At 33.1% G+C, this 18,747-nt stretch overlaps 1 protein-coding gene across 1 annotated transcript in view; it reads right to left on the bottom strand.

Moving 5' to 3' along the window:
- The window catches only part of LOC123667646 (tubulin-specific chaperone E), a 34,631-nt gene that overhangs the window by 9,600 nt on the left and 6,284 nt on the right, over positions 1-18,747 (bottom strand). Inside the window, exons 2-3 of the mRNA XM_045601505.1 lie at positions 8,747-8,853; positions 6,046-6,225 (exon numbers count right to left, since the gene is read on the bottom strand). Of these exons, the coding sequence (XP_045457461.1) occupies positions 6,046-6,225; positions 8,747-8,853 (287 nt within the window). The remainder of the gene's footprint in view (positions 1-6,045; positions 6,226-8,746; positions 8,854-18,747) is intronic.

The raw sequence follows: 18,747 nt of genomic DNA, 5'->3' as shown, positions 1-18,747 counted from the left end.
CCCAATAAAAACGATCCTATGAAGTCTACTGTAATCGCAGAATTCTCCAACACTCATATAAAGACAAAATTTCTTAATACTGCTAGACACCTCAGCAAAACAAAGGATTTGAAGATTAGCACTTTGGGAATTGAAAACAATAATTCGACCCTCTATGTGTCTGAATCCCTTACTTCCAAATCCAGACGCCTACATTTCCTCGCAAGAGATGTGGCAAAAACTAAACATTTTAAATACTGTTGGACATCTAACGGCAATGTGTATTTAAGAAAGGAGGAAGGCTCTGAATACATATTAATAAAAAACGAAGCGCAACTTATGAGTTTCAGTAAGTGCGTATGACTATCTTTAGTAATAAGTAAAATAATTCCTTATATTTTATATTGCATAATAATTTTAGTTCTTTTGAATGGATTTAAATTGATATCTTTAATAATAATAAGTAAAATAATTCTTTATATTTTGTTTTGCATAATAATTTTAGTTCTTTTGAATGGATTTAAATTGATATCTTTAATAATAAGTAAAATAATTCTTTATATTTTGTATTGCATAATAATTTTAGTTCTTTTGAATGTATTTAAATTGATATCTTTAATAATAAGTAAAATAATTCTTTATATTTTGTATTGCATAATAATTTTAGTTCTTTTGAATGGATTTAAATTGATATCTTTAATAATAAGTAAAATAATTCTTTATTTTTTGTATTGCATAGTAATTTTAGTTCTTTTGAATGGATTTAAATTGATATCTTTAATAATAAGTAAAATAATTCTTTATTTTTTGTATTGCATAGTAATTTTAGTTCTTTTGAATGTATTTAAATTGATATCTTTAATAATAAGTAAAATAATTCTTTATATTTTGTATTGCATAATAATTCTAGTTCTTTTGAATGGATTTAAGTTGATATCTTTAATAATAAGTAAAATAATTCTTAATATTTTGTATTGCATAATAACTTTGGATGCTTTGAATGGACTTAAATTGATATCCTTTGTAACAAGTAAAATAATTCTTTATATTTTGTTTTACATGATGATTTTGGTTTCTTTGAATGGATTTCAATTAATATCCTTAGTAACAAGTAAAATAATTCTTTGTATTTCGTATTGCATAATAATTTTACTTCATTTGAATGGATTTGGATTGATTTGTTGGGGAGAAATAATTAATTGTTACACATTTACACATACTCAAAATAAAATACAAAAACATAAATTCTTACAAACTACCTACACATACACTTACAATCACAGTTCCACACCTACCCACTTTCAACATTTAAAGATATTGAACAACGGAATAATGTACCTTGAGCACCTAATCTGTAATAATGTTCGATAATAGCGGTCTTATAGACGGGATCGATGAAATGAGGCTGAATAATTATATAGAATTAGATAATCCCGAAAGTTGTAAACAACACCTTGACGATACATCGAAACCATTTACAATTTTGACGCAAAACATACGAAGCATAAACAAGAACTTCGATTCTTTAGTCGTATTTTTGCATCGTCTACGATTTAAGCCTGATATTATCGTACTAACAGAATGTTGGCTTGATGATTCATTTAATGAATTACATCTAGATGATTACAAATGCTTTTATTCGACTAAATATTTAAATAAATGCGACGGTATTGTTATATTTACTAAAACGGAGTTACAAGTATGCGTGTCGGAACCGGAATTTGTTAATGCCAACTGTTTGCGATTAGATGTTGATTGTTATACAATTATAACGATTTATCGATCACCATCTTTGCATAACATAACTAGTTTTTTGGGTTCATTGGAGGGAATTATTACGAAATGTAAAAATCAACACTGCGTCTTAGTGGGTGATATTAATATTGACATTAAAGAAAACACTACTGACAAACGTGCTGAAGAGTATCTCAGCTTAATGGCCCATTATGGATATATACCTGGTCACAGTATACCAACAAGAGGTCAAAACTGTTTGGACCATTGTATGATAAAGTCTTGTCAACCTTCAACCACTATTGTCTGTCATTCAGACCTTACAGATCATAGCAGTGTATTGTGTAGCCTTGGTTCAAATATTTATAAGGAAAAAATTAAATCAACTTTGACTAAGATTAATTATGATAGTTTAAATGAGGACCTAAAGAATTATGACTGGTCGGAACTTTATAGCTTAACTGATGTAACGGTAGCAACGCAATATTTTATATCGAAAGTAAATAACCTGATTGAGAAAAACAAATCTACTTTACATTTTCGCAGATCCAAAATTATTGTTAAAAAATGGATAACTCCAGGTCTTTTAAAATCAATTAGAACTCGGGACAAATTACATATTGATGCAAGGAAAAACCCCAACAATTTAGATTTACAAAAAAAGTATAAGAGCTACAGAAATATGTGTGTTAACTTAATACAAGAAGAAAAAAACAAATATGAATATAAATTGCTAGCAGAAAGTAAAAATAATACTAAAAAAACATGGAGTACTCTAAAATCAATCTGTGGTCTAAACAAAAGTGAAAATAAAAGTAATCAGTTATTAAAACTAAAGGAAAATACTGTTGAATCTTTGGATGCGGTGAACAATTATTTCGGCACTGTTGGTAATCGTTTGGCTGAGACAATTTTGGACGGATTGGATATGACGGAAGCTGATTTAAGTAAAAATATAAAGCCTAGTTGTTCGACTCCACCGCTACATTCATTATTTTTCCAGCCAACCGATGAAAATGAGGTTGCCGTGCTCATGGGTACACTGACGTCAAGCCGAGCTGTAGGACATGACAATATAAGTAACGAAATCCTCAAGCGTACCAGGAGTGTGATTGCACCGCCCCTAGCCTATTTGTGTAATCTCAGTATGGCATCAGGAGTAGTTTCAGATAATTTAAAAATTGCAGAGGTAATACCTATTTTTAAGACGGGTGATGCATTAGAACCGGCTAATTATAGACCAATATCATTATTGAGTGCGGTGGCTAAAATAATTGAAAAGGTGGTAAATGTAAGACTACTTAAATACTTGGAAAAAAACAACCTTTTAAGTCCGAACCAGTATGGATTTCGCCCTGCTCGCTCGACAGAGGATGCTGTCACGAGCCTTGTTGATTTTATAACGGACAAAATTAACGATGGACAAAAATGTGCTGGCGTCTTTTTGGACATTGCAAAAGCCTTTGATACCGTGTCGCGACCGATACTATTGAAAAAAATGGAATTATTGGGAATTAGAGGCTTAGCATTGCAATGGTTTCGGTCCTACCTGAGTGAACGGAAACAGCGAGTACGAATTGGCGAATTCATGAGTCGATATACCGAGATTGATTACGGCGTGCCTCAAGGCAGTGTTTTGGGTCCTACTCTTTTCTTAATCTACATAAATGAGCTCTGCTCACTTGAGTTGCCACAGGCTAGGATCCTTACTTTCGCAGATGACACTGCCATAATTTTCCATGCTAAGACATGGGCGGAGATCGTTGTTGTGGCTGAGGGGGGATTGAGTACTGTAGCCAACTGGATGAAAAGCAATTTACTGAGTCTCAATACAAGCAAAACGAAACTCATAGCTTTAAGTATATCGAAGAGGTCTGCCCCAAATAAAGTCTTGAACCTTAAGCTTCACTCATCCGACTGTTCAAAACACCCAATATCACTTCAATGTCAATGCCCGTCTATCGAACAAGTTTCATCTATAAAATACTTGGGAATACTGATTGATGAACACCTTACATGGAAATTACATATTGATGCAGTAACGAAACGCGTGAAAAAGCTAGTACACATTTTTAGAAGGATTAGGCTTATAGCAGATCCGAGCCTAATTCGAGCTGTATATTTCAGCCTATGTCAATCTATTTTAAATTATTGTATCATTGCTTGGGGAGCGTCCAAAAAAACTTATCTCCTCCCTCTCGAACGTGCTCAGCGAGCAATTTTAAAAATAGCCTTCAACAAACCATGGCGTTACTCCACTAATGCACTGTACCTGGAATGTAACCTTCTCCGCGTGAGACAGATTTACATATCATCGGTACTTGTCCGCTTTCATAAAGTTGCGAAGACGATAGCGCGAGCCTCGTCCAGAACTCTTAAATGGGACCTACCGAGAGCTCGTTCGTCTTTTGCTCGTCAATCTTTTACTTATATGGGACCCTTTCTTTACAATAAACTCTTTAAAGTTAATAAAAATATAATAAATCTGACACTGTCCATTCTTAAAACCACCATTCAGAAATGGCTACTACCAATAAGCTATGACCATACTGAGAACTTATTGAATAGTGGCATCTAATATCATGCGCACATAAAGATACCATGCATATGCTATGATACTCATTTACACAATCACACACACACACACACACACACACACACACACACACACACACACACGCGCGCGCGCACGCACGCACGCACGCACGCACGCACACACACTCACTCACACACACACACACACACTCACACACACACACACACACTCACACACACACACACACACACACACACACACACACACACCATTTCTTGTTTTAGTTCTTTTAAATTAACAATTATATGCAATATGTCAACTATAAATACAATCCTTTTCACAATAAAATTGTTTTAGACTAACGGAAGGGACTGGACCCCACGACACAGGGAATCCTAGTGTGGGGACCAGGGATATACTGTTATTTTAGTGTCAAATATAATTGCTGTAAAATGTGTTTTTTATGTAATGTACTAATGTTTATGAATAAAAATTATTATTATTATTATTATTATTATTATTATATAGTCTTAAAAAATTGAATAAAACACAATCATAAGATAAATAGTCAATAATAAGTAAAAGTAACACAATGATATTAAATGAACTCGAGAAGTTTGACCTTGTCATACTTGTCGAACGGTAACTAAGTCTAGACATCAGATTCCAATAAAAAAATTGCATTATATTTAAATATTTGTAACAGCCATTGATTGATACAATAAAACCGATAAAAACTACTGTAGACCTTTTATGGATACATTTTAATTATTGCTTTTCAAGACTTCTTTTTACTAATATAAACCACTTTGAAATTTAAAACTATGAATAACAGTGGCGAAAAGCTAAGTTTTATAAAAACAAGCAATAGATAGTTTTATTAAAAAATTTCGCATAAGAAAAAATTTATAATACAAATTGATTTTTTAGCAATTGTTAAAACAGATAACTAAACAAACTTTGTTAGTTCAATTCAAGCTTTTAAACATATATTTTTCCACTAGACATTACAAAAAAAAAGAAATTTAGTCAAGTGATTTTCGTATCAAAATTGACTTCCTGATAATTGTGTTTGCTCGCAAACGAAAAAAAACCGACTTCAATTACATCGACGAGTAATACAGCAGAGTAGATCGACGAAAAAATAGTCAAGTAACTACGCGTTATCAAAGATTACTCAAAAAGTAGTTATCAGATCTCGATAAAATTTCAATGTGATCACATGATAAACATCAGCTTTCGATAAAATTAAAATTTATCAAAATCGATACACCGAGTAAAAAGTTATTGCGGATTTTCGAGAGTTTCCCTCGATTTCTCTGGGATCCTATCATCAGATCCTGGTTTCCTTATCATGGTACCAAACTAGGGATATCTCCTTTCCATCAAAAAAAGAATTATCAAAATCGGTACATCCAGTAGAAAGTTATGCGGTATAATACAACGTAGGTCGACGAAAAAAGCGTCAAGTAAAAACGCATTATTAGACATAACTCGAAAAGTAGTTGTTAGATGTCAAATAAATTTAAATGGGACCAATTGACACACACCACCTTTCGATTAAAAAAAAATGTCGAAATCGCTCCACCCAGTCAAAAGTTCTGATGTAACATACATTAAAAAAAAAATACAGTCGAATTGAAAACCTCTTCCTTTTTTGGAAGTCGGTTAAAAACATCTCAGCACCTTCAAAGTAATAGAAACAAAAAAATATATATCATAGAAAAATATGGTAATTAGATAATTTAAGGATTTCTTATGATAATAAGATAAAATTTCAGTATAAATTTTCTTACCTCAAATCCAATTCCCTCAAATCAGGCAACTGAGCAGACAACTGTATAATTTCTCTCCAATTTGAGAATAAGTTCTGGGAAACGTCCAAGCTTCTGACGTTCGGACACAACGCTGCTACATTACCGGCTTTAGCCACATTCTGATCGTGCACACAGACTTCTAGGAGGCGGTCGAATTTTCTGAAAATAAGAGTTAAAAATATATACATTTAAATAATTGTTCCTTACCCAAAAAAAAAATTTTACTTTTCATTGACAAGTAATGCATTGACCCTTTCATTGAACATTGGTCCCGTAGTAGCCTCATTAAAGGGAAGTACTATGCTAGCATCCAAGAATCAGTATTAGTCAAGCCGTGGTTTTTTAAATATCGCGATGCAAGCAAAGCCGTTACCTCAACTATATGTCGTCTAAGGTTGGGCCACTCGTGTACACCTGTATTCCTGGCCAAAATACGAATTAAAGACTCCTCTATTTGTGAATGTGGTTTAGACGAAGGCACCCCAGAACATATATTTTTTTCTTGTCCTAAATTACGATTCTCTTTGTATGATGCTCTTCCCCCTGAGATTCCACGTCCTACTGACCTAAAATCCTTATTAATGTGTCTTTTCTCCCCGTTTATTACTTCTTTATGCACTTTCATTGAAACTAACAATATAAAACTATAACGGCATGGAGATATTTAACAAAAGTTAACTATTCCAAGTATATATTTACTGTTGTATTTTTATATATCTTTGTGTGTTTTTGTCTTAGGCAAGTTAACTTTTCTTTCAGGCAAACTTGTGCGGGAATTGGAACCGAACTTGTACTCCCACTATAACTCCAAATAAAGCAAAGTTTAAATACTCTGATACTGGCAAATCCGCAAGGGAGCCATTTCAAGAATAATAATAACAAGTAATGCATTACAAATTGTTTATTAGGGATAGCTTAGAAACTACTCGTTAGATTTTTATCACATTTAAATGGGACCACACGTCAAGCACAATAACTTTCGAATATAGAAATAATAATCAAAATTGGTGCATCCAGTGAACATGAATGTATTGTATAAATAAGATAAATTTTACTGTTACTTTTAATATTAGAACAAGCTACGCTTAGTGGTTTCGCTTGCATATTTTCGAACCCATAGGAACGTTGGGATAAAAAGTAGTCAGTTCAGCCTATTGCAGTCCACTGCTGGACACAGACCTCCTAAAGTATGTGCCAGACATCCCGATTTTCCGCAATCCTCCAGCCTACACCAGCCAGCGGGCCTGAGGATGTCTTACACTGTATTAGAAAACACAAAGTCTCTACTCTTGCTTCAGTAACATTCACGTTAATTAGCAAGTGTTGTTCTGGGTCTCCAACTAATTAAACTTTATCGCATGTAGTTTCATTACACACATCCATCTATTCTCACTGGCATTTATAATACCAGTTGGATAATAAAAAAAATACTTAAATATTTTCAATGTCTACGGACTTCAATACACTTTCAGCACTTGTTATTGGCAAAATCATCGGCGAAAAGGTGATGGAGCCATAGTCTTTAAAGAAGAAGAAGAAAAAAATACTTATTTACTAACGGCCGAACCCAATATTCAATCTAAAGATAGAGATAGGTAGTTATCATCGACTGCTAATAACTATCTATCCTTTGTAGTTGTCCCAATAATTCGCATAGGGGACTACTATCTCCAGTTAGCTGTAGATAGACCGGCTACCCGAGCTCTTCCTTACATTCCAGTATACACAGCGTCACAGACGGCCTCAGTTATGTTACACAGATGTTTTGTAGTATTTAAATTTGTCATACAAATTTTATTCATATTAAAGTAATCTTGTTTTATAAAAATATGGACAAATTAATTTTTACACAGACTTTTTAATTTATAATAAATGATATTATTTTAATATGGAATCCATGGTAAATCTAGTAACGGAACGTTTTAACACGACACGAAAAGACGCTACGACGCCATTACGCTTTATTGAATCGTCGTTTCGTTTGAATTTTTATAATTTTTTTACAAATCAAAATTCAAATTATACAAATCATTGCAAATTATACAATCATTCACCAAATTGTTTGTTTTATTCACAAGATAAGTAAAGTAAGTATTATTTCACAAGAAACTTATTATTTTTATTCAATTAATTGTTGCAAAAGTGCAATATCACTTGAACTGCTACTTGAACTTGAGTCTGCCATTATTTTTCACTCGAAATTAATTTTATTTTAAACAAAGAAAATACTTTTTCAATTAATAAATCTTAGTTATCCCCCAAAAACTATAGATCGGATATTGTTGTTACTAAAGATAACCAACGTTACTGACAGATAGAACTCTATTATTATTGGGACGCTTACACTGTCATTTTCATACGAGCTGTTATCTCTAGTAAGCTATCCTCCCTCTCGTCGATAGACAGCTTTGAAGGATAAGATTGCCTATCGTCGACAAGTTTATTGGGTCAGTAAAATGAATGATAGATAGATAATTCTGTCTCTAGTAGGACATAACCAGAGATAGATTGAATATTGGGTTCGGCCGTAAATAGTGTATCTGTTCTGACACACGACATGAGTTTACTAGTTAAGAATAATCATCACTGTTTTAGGTGATTTCTCTCCCCCTATTTATTATACAACTGGCCTTATATCACTTATATACTATGATTGAAGGTTTACAAAAATATTTCTTACTGTTTCTGATGTATCTTTTCAAAACCAACCATCTCAATGAAAGGAGCGCCCATTTCTCTCTTCCACTCATTGATAACTGTCCTGCGGTGAGCGGCTACGGTCTCATCCTGTTAACATTTATTTGTTATTATTTTGAAGTAATACAATACAATAAAAATTCTGTATTACATAAAAACATTGCAATGGGGACCATGAAAGTTTAAAAGCTTTATTTACTTCAAATATATGCAATATTAATTATGGAGTTATGGTCTGGAGTAATTCTTTGTTGGATAAGGATGTAAATAAAGGACCTTACCATTTATTTTATTTATTCAACTTATATTATAGCAAAAAAAAAAGTGAGTGAAGTTGAAAATTTTTTGTTAAGCCTTTTTTTATTTGTGAATTTATTTTACACTAGCAAAGACACTCAGTTTTTATTCTTTTTTGATATTAATGTTTTTTTTTTTTAATCTTTATTTTAAAGAGCTTGGTCACAAAAAGCGACTATGACACTCTATACGTCTTCTTAAACTAGAAACTGGTCTTGAGAGAAGATGATCGCTCATCTCACTCTCAAACCCAATCTAACCAGTTTATACAGAGCCCTGGCCTCCTTGGATAAAGGGAATGCCAAGACGCAGTTTATTCCACCGACTTCTCTTATAATATTATGAGACATAAATATTTCATTTCGTAATGGTTCATTCCGGATACATTCCATAACAATATGATAAACGTCTTCAATTTTATCACACTCCTCACAATTCGGAGTATTAGTTTTATTCATCAAATAAGCAAACTTGTTCAATGGGATGTGTCCGGAGCGCATTCTTAAGGCTATTACTATATCTAATCTGCTTAAACTATTGCTGATCCAAGGAGAACTCATCGGTTCAGGCTGTATGGTTTTGTACCAAATACCCTTTTTGGTAGACCTTTCATCAAAATATTCCTTCCACAATTCCAAACAACGATTTTTAGAGGTAAATAAACACTCGCTATAAAAAGGTTTAGTATTGACTACAACGCCTTCTGTACATGCTTGTTTTGCAAGCTCATCAACAATTTCATTTTCAACAATACCACAATGCGAAGGGATCCATTGAAGATATACAGATTTAGTGGAGGTGTTTAGTTCCGAAATTAATTTTATTATATCGTAAGCTACATGGATTCCTCGAAAAGTCGAGGTACACCGAGCTAAATGTTGCAATGCGCTTTTAGCATCTGTAAATATGACGAAATTATTCCCATTGATAGATTTGATATAAGACAAGGCCTCTGCTATAGCTATTAATTCTATGTGCATTATAGACAGATCATGGTTAATTTGGAATTTGGCTTTAAAATTAATTTGAGAATCGTAAAACGCCGCCCCACCTCCGTAACTATCTTTGGACCCATCCGTAAAAACCTTATAGAACCCATTGTAACTCTCTGAAGACATCTTACGGTAAAATGAATTTAATTGTAAATTAGAGAAAGTACGTTTAGGATTATGGATATCTTTAATATTTGATTTTATAAAATTCTGTAAATTAATTCCGGTTATCCATATGTTTAAAGAAAACATTTCCAACTGTGAACTGATATTAATAGAGGTATTCTTGAGATAATTATGAATGGAGATCAGTAAGGGTTTTTTCTTTCTGTTCCAACGAATAGATGCCATTGAATCGTTTAAATGATTTAGTAATGTAACAATTGAATTTATTTTAAAAGATTTATTTTTAAGATAAAACTTATGGCCCAAATACTCTCTACGAAGACATAATGGCTGTAATGAAAGCTCACTTTCCATGACATGGATAGGAGTGCTTTTGATAAATCCACCTATTATACGCATAGCTTGATTTTGAATGCAGTCAAGTTTTCTTACGTGTAACTGGGCACTATCATTATATAAAAAGCTAGCATAATCCATACGACTGCGGATGATTGAAATATATATTCTACGAAGGTGCTTAGGATGTATTCCCCAACCTGAACCAGCCAAAACTTTACATATATTTAAAAATTTTATGCATTTATCTTTAGTCTCGCTCACATGTTTACCCCATCTAAGAGAACGGTCAAGCCACAACCCTAAATACTTAACGCTCTCCACTGTATCCAGAATTATATTGCTTACTTTAAGTTCAACCGTACCCCTAAATGGTCGTTTTTTAAAAATACAAACCTTGCTCTTGGATGGAGACAGATTCAAACCAATATCGGACAAAAGAATACATAATAAGTCCAAGTCAGACTGTAAGTTGATCGAAGCTTGTAAAATATCGTTTCCTGAGCTAAATAAAACAAAGTCATCCGCGTATTGCATAATCATTGCTGACTTGATTCGTTTGCATATATCAATAGTGGCTATATTAAACAAAAGCGGTGACAGTGGGTCGCCTTGTGCAAGGCCACGACTGCAAGTCCTAACAAAGTTTGTATTATCAGCAATAATCTGAATACGTCTTTCAATGAGAAAGTTCCAAATGTACAAACATATTTGTGTACCGATCTGAAGACGATCCATTGTCTCCACCAAAAACAAGAGGTCAACATTATTGTAGGCATTGTCTATATCCACAAAACATCCTATAGTCGAATAACCTGTTGCAAACCCAATTTGAATTATAGAGACTAAACGGACCAGACTATCCAAGCATGACCTAGACTTTCTGAATCCAAAAGTATTGTCTGAAAGTAAATGATTTTTTTCTAAAAACCACTCAATTCTATTCTTTAATAAAATATGAAATATTTTGCAAATACATGATATTAATGAAATTGGACGAAAAGCCGAGTCGGATTGGGGATCACGTCCCGGTTTTGAGATTGTAATAACACGTATTTGTCTCCATTGAGAAGGTACAATACCAGAATCTAAGATGCTATTGAATAATTTTAACATGAATAATTTTGCATTTTCAGGAAGATGTTTTAACATAGAAAATGAAATTTCGTCTTCTCCGGGAGCTGTATCTTTTGATTTCATGCAATTGCTTAATTCAAAAATCGTAATGGGAATTTCTAAAGAAGGATTAGTAGACCGGAAGACAGGTTTCGACGGAGAAACAAAATCAGGACATAGCTTGCATAGGAGACTATTGGCTTTGACTTTATCAATGGTTAGGGAAGATTGTTTCCGCCCTTTCATCCACTTCATCTTACTCCACATCTGATTAGCAGAAGTATTTTCACTAACCGAATTGCAGAAGCTTGACCATCCGTTCCTCTCTGCGTGCCTTATGAGCCTTTGTGATTCCCTAACAGCGTCTAAGAACTTATTTAGGTTATCTGGAGTGGGATTACGCCTGAAAATACTAAGATAAAGTCTACGAATAGCAACAGCTTTAGATAATTTTGCATTCCAGTAAGGTTTTGGAGTAAACTTGCTTTCAGGTTTTTGACAAATTTTTATAAAAGGAATAAACAAATCTGCTGCTTCATTGATTAAATTAATAAAAACATCGTAAGCAGTCTGAATATCATTTGGTAAAATGAGGTCAGAGAATGCTTTTTCTAAATATAAAGAATAGAACTGCCAATTTGCTGATTTAAAGTTTCTTTTTTTTACGATGATTAGTAATTACAAATATACCAGTAGTAATTTTAATAAATAAATGGTCACTTCCTAGTGATTCACTTAAAACCTGCCAGTCAAAGTGTAGCGAAATATCCGAAGACACGAAAGTTATGTCTGGAGACGACTCGGCTAAGATTTAGATTAGGTAAAATCGAATTTCGGGACCGTGGGGGGATGGGGGGTGGGTGGGTGGGGAACACTACCCCTGGTACCACTATCCCACCTCGGAACCCCATGGTTATGGAGATATCGATGGTTAAAGTTTTGAGGTTAGAAGAAGAATTTAAAGCTATTATTATACCTTTGAGCTCCGCGTCTGACTTCACCTTAGCTCCAACGCTGCGGGCAGTGCAATTCATGCGCCGTTTTGCAACTTTATAAGTTATTTTCGAACAGAAGTACGTAAAAATAATCTCGATTTCAAGATCAACAAACGATACAACTTGCGGTAACTATGCTTCGATCCGTAGCTTTAAGATGTTATATTCACATTTCGCACTTGATATTAGCATTTTAAACGTTAAGTTATTGTTTTTACACGATTTTTTTTAACAACTGAGAAATAGATGTTTTAATAAAAAATGACAGGCCACTTATCGTTTCGTTCTAAAACAATATACATTGTTTTTGTTTAAATAACTGTAAAGGCAAAAGTCTTACACCATACAGCCTTGTTTCATATTATATTTTTTAATTAAATATATTTTATTTTTAATTATTTACTGTTATAAACGAAAAATACTCAATATTTTAGTTCATTTTATATGACAATAAATAAATATAAAAATATGTTGAATATAGGTGTGTGGTGGTGTGTGTGTGGTAAAATTTTTTTTTATTATTTAAATACATACTTTTACTCTTTAAGTTATCATTCTTTTGAAATATACAATCTCAACAAACAATTGTGTAAAATATTCTATAGAACTAAAATAAATTTATAAATACCTATGTAGTTAATTTTCAAAATTTATGGTCTATAATTTTAAATTATAGTATCAAAATTAATTTATATTTAGTAACATTGCGTGCTAGAATATAGGTTTAGAAATTCGAAAAATACCCAAAACCGAATCGGAGCATCCCACTGTCCACGTGGTCTTGGTCTGTCCTACCCCTAGAGTGTTTTTTTTGTGTCGCGGAGGCGCGGAGGGAGGGCAGCCCTCGCCCGCCGTGCGAAAGCGCGCGAACGAATGCGTAGAGGAGCGGCTGAGGCTGGTCGCCGAAGGCGACCAGCCTCCGCTGCGGAACGGAGCATGAGTGAGCGTGCTTTCGCACGCAAGGGCGGAAGGGCTGCACTTCCCGCAGCGCCGGAGCCAAGCGTTCCTCTAACTTTAAAGGTGGTAGATTATTTTTTTTTGTAACAAAACTGTCTATAAACGATATAATTTTTAAATTAGATAGGTTAGGGTTATTTTTTTTTTTTTTAGTAACAAAATTGTCGATAAACGGTGTAACTTTTAAATTAGATAGGTTAGGGTTATTTTTTTTTTTTTTTGTAACAAAACTATGTTTATAAACGATATAATTTTTAAATTAGATAGGTTAGGGTTATTTTTTTTTTTTTGTAACAAAATTGTCGATAAACGGTGTAACTTTTAAATTAGATAGGTTAGGGTTATTTTTTTTTTTTTGTAACAAAACTATGTTTATAAACGATATAATTTTTAAATTAGATAGGTTAGGGTTATTTTTTTTTTTTTTTTTGTAACAAAACTATGTTTATAAACGATATAATTTTTAAATTAGATAGGTTAGGGTTTTTTTTTTGTAACAAAACTATGTCTACAAACGGTGTAATTTTTAAATTAGATAGGTATGGGTTTCTTTCGGTCTTTTTCTGAAGTCAGATTATTGTAAAAAAAAAATTATTCATGTCATGTTTTTTACTTCATTATATTTTATTTATTTAATTAAAAAATATAATATGAAACAAGGCTGTATGATGTAAGACTTTTGCCTTTACAGTTATTTAAACAAAAACAATGTATATTGTTTTAGAACGAAACGATAAGTGGCCTGTCATTTTTTATTAAAACATCTATTTCTCAGTTGTTAAAAAAAATCGTGTAAAAACAATAACTTAACGTTTAAAATGCTAATATCAAGTGCGAAATGTGAATATAACATCTTAAAGCTACGGATCGAAGCATAGTTACCGTAAGTTGTATCGTTTGTTGATCAATCAACCTCAAAACTTTAACCATGGATATCTCTATAACTATGGGGTTTTGAAGTGTGAAAACCGTGTGAAACCGTGTGAAAACGTTAAATTAACGTGTGGAATGTTATAATTAAGTGCGAAATGTGAAAATAAGATGTGAAAACTATAGAATGGAGCATGAGTATCGAAGTTGTATTGTTTGTTGATTTTGGAGTCGAAATCGTTTTTATTTTTAAAATAGCTTATAAAATGTGAAAATAATGTGTGAAATGTGAAAATAATGTGTGAAATGTGAAAAAACGCGTGTGAAATGTGAAAATAACGTGTGAAAGGTACGAAATTCTTCTTCTAACCTCAAAACTTTAACCATCGATATCTCCATAACTATGGGGTTCCGAGGTGTGATAGTGGTACCAGGGGTAGTGTTCCCCACCCTCCCCCCCCCTTCCCCCCACGATCCCGAAATTCGATTTTACCTAATCTAAAGCTTTACCGACGACTCTCTTAAGATACCTTCAACCAGTTGAAACCTTGTGGGAGAACCATCATTTAAAACAACGAAATTAGAATCTAAAAATGAATTAACGATTTGAAGACCACGATTGTCAGTCCTGTGAGACCAAGTTGTATGATGACCGTTGAAGTCGCCTAAAATAATTGTTTTCGTTGTTGAAAGATTGAATAAGAAATCCCAGTCAGCCTGCGCCGTACTGATTTCATGGGGACAATAAATTCCTATAATATTTTCCAACTGGTCGCAATTAGACACTTTAATCCAAATAATTTCCATGCCTATATGGTTATTTTGAAAATTAACAATTTGTGAAGAGATAGATTTATGTACTATTAGAGCCACACCTCCGTATGCAACATTTCTATCTAGTCTATATATATTATAATCCCTAATATTAAATCTGTATTCTGAGTCCAACCATGTCTCTGTAACAGCTGCAACATGAATCCTCTCTTGGATCAGCAAATTCTTAAAAGACAGTAACTTAGGTCTAATACTACGTGCATTCCACTGAACTATATTTAAATTTAATTGTTTTACAGAACTACTATCCATTTATAAATAAAGATATATTTTTGAAAAAGTCTGATAAATTTGACACACTTTTTGAAACAAATGTCATAACCCAGTCCACTATAACTTGTAAAGACTTTTTAATTTTAGAAAAAACACAATTTCTTTAAAATAAAAATCTTACGAATTTTCTGGATGAGCTCAACCAAAGACACTGGGCGCTCTTCAGTTTCAGGTTCGTGATGAGTTTCTTCGTCTGATTCTGAAGAGTGAGAACCTTCTACCTCTTCTTCTGTGTTCGTATCCTGAGAAACTTCCATAAGCGTGACTTCTTCTATTAAATCTTGTCCAGTATGCTTCTTAGTATTTATTTTTGCCGCCCTTTTTTTGGGAATCTCTTTTTTTTTCGTAAGAGAGCCCGATATCACTGCTTCAGCAAAAGTAGGTCGCGAAGAAATCGAAGGTTCACTTACATTAACTATTTCTAAATTAGCACTAGGGTTATCATTCGTTGAGATTCGTTGAGGAGTAGGAGGCACATATAGTAACAACGCCTTTCTATACGTAACATTAAATTCAGACATGAGCTCTCTGATTCTTTTTTCTTTTTTATATTTTTGACACGATTTTGACAGGGCCAAATGATTCTCCCCACAGTTGACGCATTTGAATGTAGTAACTTCGCAATTTTCATGGTGGCCACTGCACTTTGGGCATATAGTTTTATTAGATGGGCATAAGGTTTTTGTATGTCCATATCTCCAACAGTTGGAGCATTGAGTGACCGGAAATATGAAAGGTTCAACTTTAATTCTCAAATCCAATATAAATATGTGTGAAGGTAAAGAAGAGCCTTTAAACCCAACCCTGATAGATTCACTGGGCGTCCACTCGTTACCACTTCTACGACTAAGCCTCTTAACTGATACAATTTCGATATCACTTCGTAAATATTCCATCAGATTTTCCTCCGATAAATCTAAGTCGATGTCTTTAACTATCCCATAAGACGTCCCCACCTCCCATGTTTTTTGACTCTTCCAACCCATACTTCTAAGTCCGTCGCAATTCAAAAACTTATTTGCTGAATCTTCCGAGTTAAAGGTTACTAGAATTTTATATGCGTTGATATATTTAATTTTCATAATGCCAGAAATACTTTGCGCTTTTAATAGTTTGGCCAAAGCAAATTGTTTCGGTAACTTGTCTTTGCATGTAACACTTAATTGTATATCTTCGATCAATCTTCTTTTCGCCCTACTATTTGAAACTTGTATCCATTCTTCATCATTATTCTCCATCTCCTCTAATCGTACACGTTTATTCGTATTACTTTCAATATTACTATTTAAATTCACTTTTTTTTTGGCGGGTAGGTGTTGAAAGTGATAACTTCATCTCTGTTTTGAAAAAGTATTTTTTATTTAATTAAATAAGTTACAGTGCACGAAAAGTAAATATTATGTGCTGACAGTTCACAATACCTCCCAGCAAATATTATCCTGTGTTAAGTTACATCATAACAGCCATCTAATAGTTTCGAAACTTTTCTTCTGTGGCCCTTTCGAAATGGATTCAATGAAAGATTTACTGGCTTCTATGGCTGAACAATTCAACACGACAATGAAGGACTTCCAACAAGATCTACAAAAAGCGAATTCACCGGTCACTACGTCTTCTATTGCTACGGAGTTCGCTGCTTTTAAAAGCTTCGTCATCACAGCCTTAAATGCTCTTCAACGTCAGGTAGAATTATTTACCTGCGAATTTGACCGACTCGAAATGCGTTCTCGCAGGAAGATATTGCTGCTTCATGGTGTGCCTGAAGAAAAATCGGAAGACACCTCGGCGCGAGTAACCAGCCTTGTTGCAGAACATCTCGACATTGATCAGTTTTCTACCACCTCCATCAAAACATCCTATCGTCTGGGTCGTAGAACTGAGAAGAAACCTCGTCCGATTGTGGTAAAATTCGCAGATGTTCTTGTGCGAAATAAGGTGTGGTTCGCAAAAACCAAGTTCAAAGGTACCGGCATTACGCAGTCCGAGTTCTTGACCAAATCTCGACACGATATGTTTATTGCGGCGAGACAACATTTCGGTGTAGACAAATGCTGGACGCGTGATGGAGTTATCCACGTTATTGCTCCAGATGGATCAAGACATAAGATCGAAAGAATGTTGGATCTCGAAAAAATTATCTCTTCATCGAACACAAAATCGCCAGTTCAAAGTGTTGCAGCTACCAATAAGACATCAGACAATAAGGCGCCACTTCAACGATCTAAAAGAGTAGTTAAAAAGTAGTTGTTTACTTTTACTCAAAATTTTAATTTAGTTGATGTTCATAAGTATTTTTATTAGAACCCACACTTTATCAGACACTATGTATATCTTTTAATGTGTGAATAGTTATAGCTTTTAATGTGTAATTAGTTTTTTTTTTTATTCACTTTATATTTTATACAAACCTAGTTGTAGTTACTTTACTTTACTTTTATACTTGTAATGTACTTTTGTTGTTATTGTGTCTCTGTTTTAATGAATAAAAACTAAATACTACCACAGACTATCGTCACATATAGCTAATAATAAATTTTGTTGTAACAAATTGTTGATATGAACGTTAGGCTTTTAAGACTTTGTAAATAATTACTTACAATCATAATTTGCTGTTATAGTAGGATTGAGGAAAGGAATATGTGGTATTCATTAATTGTAAATTTATTTATTTAATTCTAGTAAAAAAAAAAGTATCTAAAATTACTTCGTTTTGTAAATGTTTTTTTGCTATTATTAATATTTTGAATGTTTCTGTCTTTTAGTGTTTCACTTCTATTTTTTTTTTTTTCGTTCTTTCTCTTGTTTCTTATTATTCCATAGTAAACGTTAGTTGCCGTAATGTCTCTTCTTGTGGCTGTGGTGAGTATGTGAATTGAGCTCAATAGTATTATTTATTACATAGTATTTGTGTTTTAATAAATATATTTTTTAATATATATACCTATATTATAACTATACATATTATCTTATTTTATATATATTAATATATTATTGCGAGTATATCTATATATAGATTTTTTATTTGTAATATCTTTAGATTACTATGATTCATAACAATGACGACCCATCTGACACATTTTATTCTATTTCGTCTTCTAATGAAACAGATAGCGATGACAGTTTTCTCAGTCTACCCTCACTCAGTGATGACTTAGATGCACAGTTTTGTGACGCTTCAAAACATTTTA

The sequence above is a fragment of the Melitaea cinxia genome, chromosome 28 (genome assembly GCF_905220565.1).
Source record: "Melitaea cinxia chromosome 28, ilMelCinx1.1, whole genome shotgun sequence".
Classification (NCBI taxonomy): domain Eukaryota; kingdom Metazoa; phylum Arthropoda; class Insecta; order Lepidoptera; family Nymphalidae; genus Melitaea; species Melitaea cinxia.
The sequence above is the reverse complement of the archived record's forward strand: the minus strand, read 5'-3'. Positions and strand labels throughout refer to the sequence as shown.